A 13030-nucleotide genomic window follows, 5' to 3' on the forward strand; every position below is an offset into this window, starting at 1 on the left:
GGGACAATGTTACTGTGTTGGATAAAGAACTAGGAAAGCAGCAGCCCTTAAATCTCTCGCCGACCCACTCCTTGGTCTGATGATCCGTCTGAGCGCCCTTAAGCACTTCCCTGCCAGCTTGAGCCGTCTTTCTTCTGTAAATTGGATTCGTCGTACATAACAAGCTACTTTTCTGCTCCCTCTCTGTGTGTGTTTATTCCCTTTTAAAAGAACATCAGCGTGCAGCAGAAGAAAGAGACCCTTAAAAAAACCGTTTATTATTATAGAAAAGTAAACCCACTCGCTTCATGTTTTCCCCTCCCAGGGTTGTCCCCACTGTTCCCCAGTGTGAATGGTTCGATCGAATGATAATCGTGGTTTCAAATCATCATACACGATTTGCCTCCCTTTCCATTCCATCGTTTGTATGTACACGGAAAACGATTTCACTGAATAAAGCACAAAATGGCACGTGATCGAATGGAGCGAGAGAGATAAAGAGCCTCCCACCTTTACGATAAATGAGGTCTTTTCTGTCGGAATTGGCATTGAGCGTCACAGCCGTGCCGGAAATGAAAAAGGGAAGCACAGCAGTAGCAGCGGCGAGTGTGAATGTGTGTTTTCTAGCTTTCATCACATTTGGAAAAGCGCTTTAAATTTCCCTTACCACACACACTACCCTAACGGTTGGATCGATGGTGAAGCGTGCTGTGAGTGGTTTGCTTTATTCCCATTTTCCTTCAATGCAGTTCCTTTCTAGAAATTGCTTTATGTTGATTGTGGTGCTCTCTATTGGCGCTCTGCAACGCCTCGGCGGGCGCCACCTGAGTTGAAAATAAAATTTTGACTTTATGTTCAAGTACACCTGTTCCCCTTCCTTTTCCACGCAACAAACTCAAAAGGCAGGTAAAGGAGGGAACCAAAAAACCAAAGCACACCCCAAACACACACAACACAAAGCGAGCCCGCATTGCATAGAAAATGGCTTATGATGTTGTTCTTTTGCTGCTTTCCCCTCCCCTTTCTTGTGGCAACCAGCAGCAGTAAAAGCTGAAGATGGTGGCCACCATCACGGCAAATGGCTGACTGGCTCGGCTGCGGCTGCTTTGCTTTGCTTTGGTTGGTGATGATGATGAAAAACTTCCGGCGTGTGATATTGAGAAGGATTCACTGTGTGAAGGTTGTTTGGGCTCTCGCTTCCCCTCCCCTTCCCAAAATGTAAACACATTTTCCATTCCCAACTCAAAGCCTGCCCCTCCCCTCGGCAGGAAAATCCTGCGGCGATGCGGCTAGAAACGACCGACAGCTCCGGCAGACAAATTGGGGAACGGTGGAATGGGGGCGAAAAGTGGGAGAAAATTGAAAGAAAAACTCTCACTTTTCCCTTCCTTTCCTCTCACCACGGAAAAAACGGAACAGGTTGTCGCCGTTACATGGGGGTGGGGCAAGAAAAAAAAGACGCATGCTGGGAGGTTTTCGTGGGAAATGTGGGAAAAGTTTTCCCTTTTTTCTACCAAAACACCCCCTCCCAAGACACATTAGCTCACTCCAAATGACGAATTATTACAGCAACTTTCCTCCTTGTGTGTGTGTGTGGGAAAAGGGAAAAGAACGAAAACAGGTGTCTTGACACGGAGACAAAAAAGAAAAAAAACAGGAGGAGAGGTTTTCTTTCTTTTCTTTGTGCGTTCATTTTCCAGTGTGTGCAACGTGTGCACTTTACTGTACATGCATAGAGTTCCCTATTCAATCTGCATTATTGTGTGGGTCTTTTTGTCGTTCGTTTTTTTTTTCTTCTTCCCATTACATACAAGCTCGGCTTGGAGTGGGATTGTTAGTAGCTTCTGATTCACTTTTTTGGAGAGCGAAGGAAAGGCGACCATTCCAGTAACACTGCCACTAAGTAATGCGGAAACAGAACTACTGCACCACGGATGGTTGTTGTGAACGGGTACATTTGGCATGTGGAATGTGTTTATTTCCATCATCCAGTTCCTTCTTTGCAACCAAATGCCGCTTTTTTTGCTGTTGTTTTTCTCCCAACTCGACTCCCCACACGACGGGTGGGGGAAACTTGTTGCGCCACAGTGGAGGTTTGTGTTGCTGTTTTGAATTGCACCCACCTCCGGCCAGAAATGCGAGAGCACAATGATGATGATGATGTTTGGCAACTTTTTCTCGAGTCTCGAGTTTTGGCTCCATTTCACCAAAGCGTTCCGATGCTCGGAATGCTCTACCGCGGACACGAACCGAGAAGCGAAACTTTTGCTCCCCAACACAACAAAACAAACTAAAAACCTGAGGTTTCTTTTCTTGTGAAATTCCACTACCTCTTTTGGAATGAACCTTTGGCGAGAAGCTGTTTCTTTTCTGGGTGTGTAGGGTCAGCAAGTAGTGGGTGGTAGCGGTGGATAGTGCGAGCATAATTGTGAGTTGTAATTACGCAGATGACGACACGACGCTGTGGTTGAGAGACGGTAATTATGCATGCAATGTTTTGGTACGCTTCGTTTCATGTTACCTCCGATTTTGGTCGGAGACGGTGAAGACAATTTTATAAACTGTCGTACTGGTGATGGTTTTGCCGACCAATTTAAAATAACTGTTGCCTTGCCGTATTATATATTTGCCAATGTTTGCGCCCTGATCTCGAACAGCTGTCAAATTTGACCCTATTTGACCCTTTTAATGGCCGTAGATAAACCGTTCCCTAATTGGCTCTAATTTAAGCAGCATATTTGTTTCACAATCTCATCGGTTTGTTCCTGCCTATTGACCTGTGGCGCCACCTGCTGGTTTATATGAGGTTTTTGTTCATGACAGCTTAAAGGCCACATTGTCCATACTCGCTAGTGTAATTTCGATTTTCACTAGCGCATCTGGCGGCGGCTGACTGAAGCATTTTGTCATACAATTTGGAGCCGCTTCAGAAAATATGTTATTTTTACATTTTTTTTTTACTTAAACTGGATTGAACAACCGGTCTCATGGTACAGTCGTCAAATCGTACGACCTTACAACCACCATACGTAGGACTGACTATCCTGCTATGAGGGGGGGGGGGGTAATCCAAAAGTTTTTGAAAGCCAACCCCATAAGTGATACAGGCAGGCCTAGACCGACAACGGAATTGATAGATATATATGTTGTCCAAGGGGGTCCCTTGGTACAGTTGTTAACTCGTACGACTCAATAACATGCCCGTCATGGATTCAAGCCTAGAAAGGGCAGTTCTCCCGTAGCAAGGATTGACTATCCGGCAGCGTGGTAATGAATTAAGTCTCTAAAGGCCGGGGGACACTGTCCGTACTCGCTAGTGTAATTTCGATTTTCACTAGCGCATCTGGCGGCGGCTGGTGGAAGTTTTTTTTTTTTGATCATCGAAGGAATGGTCATACTGAATCTTAAAACTAAGTAGTTTGTCCATCGTTTAACGTAACGAAAATGAATCCAATGCGTGCAGGACATGTGCATCTACCTCTTACAAAACTTTTCTCGTACAAATTAAGTGCAAAACAAGGAAAAATAAAATATTTTCTGAAGCGGCTCCAAATTTTCTGGCAAAATGCTTCGGTTAGCCGCCGCCAGATGCGCTAGTGAAAATTACACTACACTAGTCCAAATTACACTAGCGAGTACGGACAGTGTCCCCCGGCCTTAAAGCCTGTATAGGCCGGCATGCCCTCGTAGCACGTTATGCCACATAGAAGAAGAAGAAGAAGAAGAAGAAGAAGAAGAAGAAGAAGAAGAAGAAGAAAAAAGAAGAAGAAGAAGAAGAAGAAGAAGAAGAAGAAGAAGAAGAAGAAGAAGAATATATGTTGTTAAAGTATTTCAGCCATTTTCGCATCAAAAACGGTGAAAAAACAACTTGAATTTTAGATCCGGCACGAAAATTCCCTCAATGGCCAAAAAAAGCTTCCACCAGTCGCCGCCAGATGCGCTAGTGAAAATTGAAATTACACTAGCGAGTACGGACAATGTACCGCGGCCTTAATGTTTACAAATATTATCGTTTTAAAGCGGCGGCGATAAAGAACGCATGCGGTCAATATCGTGCCAACAGGTAACACTTAGTTTTGTCTTAGTTGCCCTTGCAGGGTTTCCCACGATGTATTGGTCGGTTCCCATATTTTTTTGGCTGTCTCACGCTTTATTCATCGTATCACATAGATTTTTGGTTCGTTCCCATAATTTATTGATATCGTCCGATAGGATATCAATACAATTCAACTAAAAAATTCGAAGAAACGACCAAACAATCGTGGGAACAAATAAAACAAATATATATGGGAAGCAACCAACAAACTATGTTGGGAACCAACGAATAAATTGTGAGCAACCCTGTACTATGTTTTACTACGATAATTTCTTGACGTGGTAAAGCGTAAACAAAGTGTACGTGCTATAGAACGTTCTTGAGCTTTTGCGTAGTTAAGCGTACCAAGCCAATTAATAGCCAGCGCCCTCTGTTGGAAAATATATTGTTCTTTCAATTGATTTACCAAGCGTCAAATCCTATGTAATTTTGATCCATTTTCAAAACATGAAATAATGTTAATTTTTTAAATCTTTTCTACCTACCTAGTACAACAGACATAGAAAATGTTAAACATGAAGCATATCGGTTTTCAGAGCCTCTGCTTTCTTTTAATGAAAGCGATTCTTCTAACGAAAGCACTTTTGTATCACAATGAGATGAAAAATCAACAATACTTTCCAAAAATCACGCAAAAGTTAAATTACCCTTTCGCCAAATATTGCACGCACGCAAACGAAAGTGTAGAAAATCAATACTTTCGTCACCCTTAACGCACCATCACTGTTCAAACTCCTGCGTCTTGTGTACTTGCGCTCCGAATGGAATGACATACCGACAAAGATAAAGTTTTCTTCACTCACAAGAATCGGATCCACTTTTCCAACCAACGAGATACACACACACACACACATTTTGTGGCATGTAACGTTTCCCCCCACCACCAGCGCTGCACCAACACTGACAGCACTTTATCATCGGAAATGTGATGATATTTCAATTGATATCGATACCGGGTTACCGATTGATTGATTTGTTTCGAACACGGTCGGTCGTTGACGGAGTGCCGCCGCCGATGCTCCGAAAAGACATGTACCCTTCAAACAATCAAACGGAATGATTGGGTCGAGAATGTGTGAGGCAGGCCAAAATGGAGGGAAAAAGTGAATAAGAAAGAGAGAGAGGGCTGTCTCCCTGTCGATTCGCTGCGGCAGATAATCCAATTGTAATCCAATTCAATATGTAAGAAGAATCGAAGACGAATTGCGAGACGAATGAATGGCCCCGGCCAGGGCTTCTCCCGGGGGCAAGCCATCGCTCGCACGGAGAAAGGAAATGGAACCATTAAAGATTAATTCTCCGTGGCGTTGTGTGTGCCGTGCGTTCTCGGTACTGACTGTTTGAATGTTATCTTTACATCAACGAAGACAAACGGTTTGTGGTTTGCTTGTTCGAACGGTTTTTTTTTCTTCTTGCTCCTCTCAACTCGTGATGCATCATGTATTAGATAACCTTTGTACCCGAGCAGCTAGATATATTTGCAAACGTTTGCGACGTTTCACTTCGACAGGTTTTGTACGCAAAGTTCCAAGTAAAGATCATGTGGAGTATGGTAATTTTGATACTTGTTGGCTCTTTGCTGGAATGATTCAGATATTGAGCACAGATTGCACGATGATTTACTGCGCAAAAGAGGAAACCGAACGTGCTCAATTTGAATTTATTACCTTCACTTTTGCTTGTGTTCTAAGAGCAGACTTAAATTGCATCACAAAACTCATCTAAACAGACTTTGGAAGAAGTAAAACCCTGTTGATGCAACCTCTCAAACCTTCCCAGTAATGGTAGAACCTACCTTAAACCCGCTCTCTATCCTTGCACATGCTCTCTCCCCCTAATATTAATGCTTGCTGCTACTATGCTTATGCTTTCCAAATCCCTCACAAGTTGGGCAAAAAAAAAACGTTAATCCTCCAGCCCAAACCCTCCCGAATGTTGCGCCGTTGCGCTCCGTCGATGTGTATGTGTATGTGTGTGTGTATCAATGTGTTCGTTGTTCGTTGTTCTTTATTCGAAACATTCGGGTTCAGACCCTTATGGTGCAGGTGGCGCGGCGCGGTGCATCGGTGCTGAAGCGACGGAAGTCCCGGAACCGCATGGAGGCGCCCCAGATGAAGCCCCCGCTCAGTGCCGGCCCGGGCGGTGGCCCGTCGGCGGGGGGTACGACGGCAACGCAGACGGCAGCAGCAGCAGGAGGACCAAATGCTTCCGGTGTGAGTTGTGCTTCCGCAGCCGGTTCTGGTGGTCCGGGTGGCAGTGGAGGAGGAGGCGGTGGTGGTGGTGGTGGTGCCAGCGGGAGCCAAGGACCGACGGCACTCGCTCAAACGGCCGCCGGTAGCATGGATGGTGGACCGCTCGGGACGCCGAACACACCGGGCGGTGCGGCCGACCTGGCGAAAAGTGAGTCCGACGGGGACGTCGTCTTCTACATGGAGGAGCCACGATCAGCAGGTAGATTTCGTTCAGTTTTATTTATTTTCAAGAAAACGTCATATGGAAAAGTTTTTTTTTGTGAAAACACGAAATCTCTCACTATTTTCAATAATTTTTACATTAACTGCGAGAGTTGGCAAAGTTTCTTAAAGTTTTGTCACTGAATGTCGAATCTAAATATTCGTATTTCGTTATGACATTTCTAGAAACCGTGATAAAAAATCGAAAACATGTGCCAACTTCCCAGATAAGATGAAAATCTGTTTAATCGATGATACCAGTTTCTCTGTTATAACTCCTCTGTTTTATGTTTATAACAAAGGTCGCATAATGAATATTAAAATCGTACAATGACGCCATCTGTTGGATAAACTATGTACCAATATGGCGAGTACTTAAATCGAGAAAGTAGCTATCAATTTAAATTATTGCGAATGAATGAATAAAAAGTCTCTTTTGAATTAAAATATGTATTTTTCTTTTTTTTTTAGTAAAACCATCCACATGCCAAAAACTATGCTATCAGTTTTCCGATAAAAGATAAAATAATTTCTTTTAAAAGCTTTTATTTAATGCATAATAAAACATAAAACACCTGCGCTCATGTGCTCGTGAATGCTTTGAACATGAATTTTTTTTTTTGTGGAGGTAACAATTTCACCGGCTCAGCCTTTGACCCCATTGATGTCCGGGGCTAGAAATCTATTGATTACAAATATTTTGCAATAAAATTCCTTTGCGGGGATAAAAAAACATCCCCTGTCCCCTGGTTGTCAACACATTCAACAATGCCAGAACCAAAACGAAAATGAAAGAATTTTCTATAAATAACCGCAACGCCGCCCCCTCAGTATCTTCCTCCCTTATCCCCCCGTATCGGTTTCGTCTGTTTGATCGTGTCGATAAAATGGGTTTTGCAACCCTGCAACCCTGCCAAACCCTTCACAAAATATGACCCGAATATGAACGGGTTCGCAGGCTTTCGACGTAGCGGGAAAACAGGTCGGAACACACATACACATATTTTCCCACTACGCGCACATTCTTCCATTACACTCGCATCGGCCCTTCCCTGCCCTGTCCTGTAGCCCCCGTCGGAAGCAATCATCGATAAATTCCTCGATCAACGCCGAACAGGAGTATTAGAGCTTGTCCTCATGCACCACCTCATGTCCGTGTCCGCCAGCGCATGTAATAAAGGTGTTAACAGGCGGCCAACGATGAATGATGTTCCTACACATGCCTGGCACAAGCATTATTACCACTGTTTGTGCGCATACGGAACAGACCCCCCCCCACACCCAATCACACACAAATGCTCAATGTCCATTTCCATTTGGAGCACTTAATTAATTGGTCAATTTCGTTTCCATCTCGTTCCGAGGGAAGGAAAAGAAACGAAAAAAGCACACACACACTGGGAAAGCCATTTTTGATTACGTGTTCCTTTGTGTAGTGGCGCGGTCATGAAGACTTTATTTCGATTTGTTCGCCTCCAACAATCACGCTTCCGGGAAGGAATGTTTTCATACCGAAGCATCATGTCTTTGTGTTTGAGGGGATACAAAAAGCTTTTTTGTGCTTTTTCAACTTTGCTGCGATGTGTTCGATGTGGCGTGGAGTTTTAGCTATTTTATTGAATTTATTCTAAATTAAACCCCTTTGATACGAAAAATGAAATGAGCAGAAGCTCATTTGATACTTATTAAGGCAAATCTAATTATTCAAGCTTACTTTTAGAGCTTTAGCTTAATAAAAACGTACAAGCAACTGGGCGCCTCCATGACAGTGTGTTTCAAAACAAGAGCAACTTAACGAACGTAACAAAGCTCCGTGCATAATTTAGAGCACGCTGCAAGTTCATTCAAACAACCAACACTATCGCACCCATAAGCAACGCTCTGCTGGTATAAAATTATAATACTCTTCATAGCAAATGTTACAGAGCGGATAGAAAAGAAAAAAAAACACCATTACCTTTAATTACTTATACGCACGCATGCACGCTTGAACAAACACATGCGTGTTCTATTTACCTGCGACAGTGCTGCGTGCGAACGATCATGCGACCGCGTACATCAAGAAAAAGCCACAAAACTGTCCACAAATAAAAACCACAATCAAGCGGTGAATATTAATAAAACCGAACGAGGAAGCGAAAAAAGCAACCTTTTTTTTAACAACAGATAATGTCCACTTTCTCTAAAATGGGAATGCATATGAACCAGCAGCGCCAACACGCAACGAGTCAGTTGTACCGTGAGCGTGATTAGAACTATTACGGTGGAAAATTTGCCACTTTACTTTAACATGCTTTTATCTGTCGGACGACTGGACGTTCGGTCTAGTTTGTTTTTGCGTGGCAGTGTGCTCCGGTGTGGTTGGCATTTGTTTCATTTTTTATGATTTTTTTTTATGGCGCTGATATATTTTACAGTGGGTAAGAAAAGGGCATACGCAATTTACTTTGACAACGGTCATATGTAAGTCTTATTGATGGTGGAAATCGACAATGGCTTTGAATTCATCAAAGCATGGGATATAAAATCCTTCATTTTGAATATTTGTCCTGAACGTGATATAAGTCGATCGATGACATTTAACATACAATTATCCTTAATACACTTCCCTTACAATGCTTATTAAACCGATGGAAATCAACGAAATTATTCCTGTTTGTATTCTGCTCACCCTTCTAGGTACCCCACTGCGAACGCGCCGTAACGATCCGAACCGGGGCGTGTTCGTTAGCCAAAACAGTTCCGTCACGGAAGCACCGAGCGACGAGGTGGAAGCCGAACCGGAACCGGACGACGAACCGGAACCGGCCCGTGTCACGCAGTAAGTAGCGCTTGGGGGAGGAAATGATAATGTCCACTGAGTTCTTCTAAAACAAAAAAACAAAAAAACACTCTCTCCTCTCTTGTTTGCCAGATTGACGGAAGCGCACCGGAACGCGATACGGGCGATCCGGAAGATCAAGTACTTTGTCGCGCGGCGCAAATTTCAGCAGGCCCGCAAACCGTACGACGTCCGCGATGTGATCGAGCAGTACTCGCAGGGCCATCTGAACATGATGGTGCGCATCAAGGAGCTGCAGCGCCGGCTGGACCAAACGCTCGGCAAACCGGGCAGCTATCTGGCCGGCATCGACCGGGTCGGCAACGTGAAGCCGATGACGGTCGGCGCCCGGCTGTACCGGGTCGAGCAGCAACTGTCTGTGATGGATAAGAAACTGGATCAATTAACGCACGCCATCAACTCGATGACGATGCAGCAGAAGATGATATTACCGCCGATGCAACCGTACCAGCAGGCGCATCATCCGCTGCACCAGCAGCATCCGCTCCATTCGCCCGCGACGCTCGGTGCCATCGTGCAGCATCAGCAATCACAGCAGCAATCGCAGCAGCAGCAGCAGCAGCAGCAACATCTGCAGCAACAAATCTCTCCACTCCAGCTGCCGGCTGCCCCATCCCAGGCTTCCTCACCTTCGCTCGCGATGAAGTGTCTCGAGGACGATGTGTAATATTTAATCTAAGCTCGTTCTCTCTAAGCACGTCCACACGTTCGATGTACAAAACAGGGAGAGGAGGAGCAGCAGCAGCAGCAGCAGCAGCAGCATGCGGCGGCAGCGGCGAAGAAAAGCATTGTGTTCAAGGTGTACGGGCGGGCGGGCAGGTGCGAGCAATTAATGGACCATTGGAAGTGAAAGGCGAAAAAAACAAAAAGGCGGGAAAACTATTGCACAATTGATCGCTTTTGGACGGTGTACAGCTGGTAGCGCTTTAGGTTCAAAGTAATTCTCTCCAAGTAAATAAGACAACAAGACAGACGAAGAGAGGGTGTAGAACGAGAACACGGCTTCACAGTGTTGGCATGTGTCTCCTGGATTTAACTCTAACCCGCTCCTACAGCGCACCTTCTTCCAATGGCACGAGATGAGCAGGTCGAAAGGAAGTGTTTTTGTATACTTTTGCAAACTTATGAAAAATCTCTGTACAAAACTGCAAACCTATTTCGCAAAAGCCTAAGCCAGCCTAGGGGAACGTTTGCTGTTTGACAAGAAGATAATTGAAGCGAGAAAAGGAAGTAAATAAAAAAAGCAAACAAACCAGAAAACGGTTAATGAAGCAAGAAAACAAAGCAAAACAGCGAGAAACAAAAGACGAAACATCGAAAAACGAAAGTGGGAAAAAAGAGGTAACGAAACTCGTCTCTCTAAAGCGGGGGAAACTTTCTAAGCAGACAACACAACACAGCAAGCAACTCTGGCAGGAGATCTATTTCTATATCTGAGCAAGTAGGCTAGACAGAGCCATTGCCCTACCAACCAAAATGTAATTTTAAGAGGACATGAGACTGTGATAGTGAACGGCGTGAAGAGAGAAGAGAACAAATACACACACACACACTCACACCAAGAGCGACAAACAGACACACAGAGTAAATTGCACGCGTGTGTATGTGGAACATAGCACACAGCCGTCTAGTTGCTGGAGTGTGTGCGTGTGAATGGTGAACATGTTCGGTGGTTCTGTGTTTATTGTTCTATTAGTAAGTGTTGTTTAGTTTTATGTAATGTTTCATTCTCCACAGCCTTGTTACACTTTCTTTTACCTAACATCTTCTTAGATGATCTTGTTTACGTTTTTTTACGTTTCCTTTTACGTTGTTTGCAATCTCTTTTGTTAAACTTTTGCATGTGTGTAGACCTTTCGATTCGGTTTAGATATGGTACATTACGAACATTGAGAGGGGCAAAAGCCCTCGACCACTATAAACCTATAAAATTGAATTGTTCATCGAAATGTTGTAGGGCAGCAGGGGTGATGTTAGCGTGCAACGACGCGACGCACATCGCCCCTGCTACAGTAAGAGTAAACCAACAAACAAACCAGCAAAAAAAAACCACATCACAGAGCGACAAAACTATACGAACGACGATGAAGAATAGTAAGCAATAACTAACGCAACTCAAATGCCTCGAAACACTTTTTTGAACACATTGAGGGGTTGGTTTGAAGAGCCTCACGGTGGCGAAGAGCCTTTCTATCTGCAAGCACTCACACTGACACACACACACATACAAAAACCTCACACTTTCGCGGCTTTTAGCATTCTATGGTGGTGTTTCTGTTACGTACTCTGCGTTCTACGTTTATCGCAAAATAAACACCTCAATCGTCCACTGTATACTGAAATCGTGTGGTTTTTGTTTTTCTACTGTTTACTTTTTAGTTTTTTCACATTTTAAACTTACTATATGGTTTATATATTTTGTTGAAACTGTACTTATCGTTTTTGCTCATACTTTATCTTCGAAAGGTCGCATTACACGATCAAGGATGTCCATTAGAATGTGGAATCTGTTTTTGTACCTGTTACAGAAATATGCAAAAAAGTTTTCATATTCTTGCGGTCATCTTTGAGCAGACGCATCAGAGACCCCATATTTCAATACGAACGAACGAACGAGCCAGTGCATAATGCTTGAGTTTAGTGATTTTCTTTGCCCATCAACAGCTGCTACGAAGTGTGTAATTGCATCTTTAATTTGCAGCATTCCACATCACGTTTTGTGTCGTGCCTTTTCAAAAACACTCCTCAGAGCACACACACACACACACATACACACACACACACACACACACACACACACACACTTGTCCACCCATTCTAGCTACTATTTTAAGTGTTTAACCCTTGCTGCATAGCTTACAATCATCACTTTTTAACACATCCTTTAACCAGTCACAGCCACAAAGGAGAATGGGGGAAACAGTGCCAGCGACAGACAGCCGCAAGCGCAACTGAAGTGAAAGTTCGTCAACGTGTCAATGCGCACAAACTTCCGCACGTGTGTCCACACCACGTGCGGGGAGATTATGAAGCAAAGAAACACATTCACTATCACAAAAAAAGTGGGGGAAAAAGTAAAAAAAAAGAGGAGGAGAGAGAGAAATGTGTACAGCAAATGGAAAGATAGTTTTAAAACGTGGACAAAACATTAAAACCAACTTAATTCCATCTTTAAATCGCGTATTTCGCTTCGGATTCTTTTTTTAGAGTACTTTTATATGTGAGACTAGATACACGGAATAGAGTAAAATCACAGACACACACATACACAAATACAACAGTAAAGGTTTTTAAAATACCAATATGTATAAACACAACTACTAGTGAATTGCGTCTCCAAGCGGTTTTGTGTAAATAAGGTTTAGCAAATAGATCATCGTTATGCTGTTTCGTTGTGCCTGAACTGTTTAGCGTCTTTCTGTTTAACTCTCTTTCTCTCGTTGTCGTTGTCTACTGCTCCATCTGTTACCATTTTGCGTGTTTGTATTGTTTCCAGGTGCGTTAGGTGGCGAGTTTCGAATTAATGGATAAGTGCAAAAAAAACCTTATTAGAATCAATTACAACTCCACTGCTCTCCTAAAGAGGGGAGACTTAGATAAGATTAGGCCAATGCGAAGCTAACTAACACGTCTTGTGCAGATAACTTAAGCGAAAACATC

The 13030-nt window shown here is 43.6% G+C and overlaps 1 protein-coding gene across 5 annotated transcripts in view; it reads left to right on the forward strand.

Moving 5' to 3' along the window:
- The window catches only part of LOC120900073 (potassium voltage-gated channel subfamily KQT member 1-like), a 153200-nt gene extending 141496 nt beyond the window's left edge, over positions 1 to 11704 (forward strand). For all 5 annotated transcript variants that reach the window (XM_040306625.1, XM_040306626.1, XM_040306622.1 and 2 more), the window contains 3 exons: positions 6106 to 6526; positions 9208 to 9349; positions 9443 to 11704. In XM_040306625.1, the coding sequence (XP_040162559.1) occupies positions 6106 to 6526; positions 9208 to 9349; positions 9443 to 10037 (1158 nt within the window). In that variant the 3' untranslated portion in view covers positions 10038 to 11704. The remainder of the gene's footprint in view (positions 1 to 6105; positions 6527 to 9207; positions 9350 to 9442) is intronic.
- Positions 11705 to 13030: the final 1326 nt, after the last annotated feature.

Source organism: Anopheles arabiensis, chromosome 3 (genome assembly GCF_016920715.1).
Source record: "Anopheles arabiensis isolate DONGOLA chromosome 3, AaraD3, whole genome shotgun sequence".
Classification (NCBI taxonomy): Eukaryota; Metazoa; Arthropoda; class Insecta; order Diptera; family Culicidae; genus Anopheles; species Anopheles arabiensis.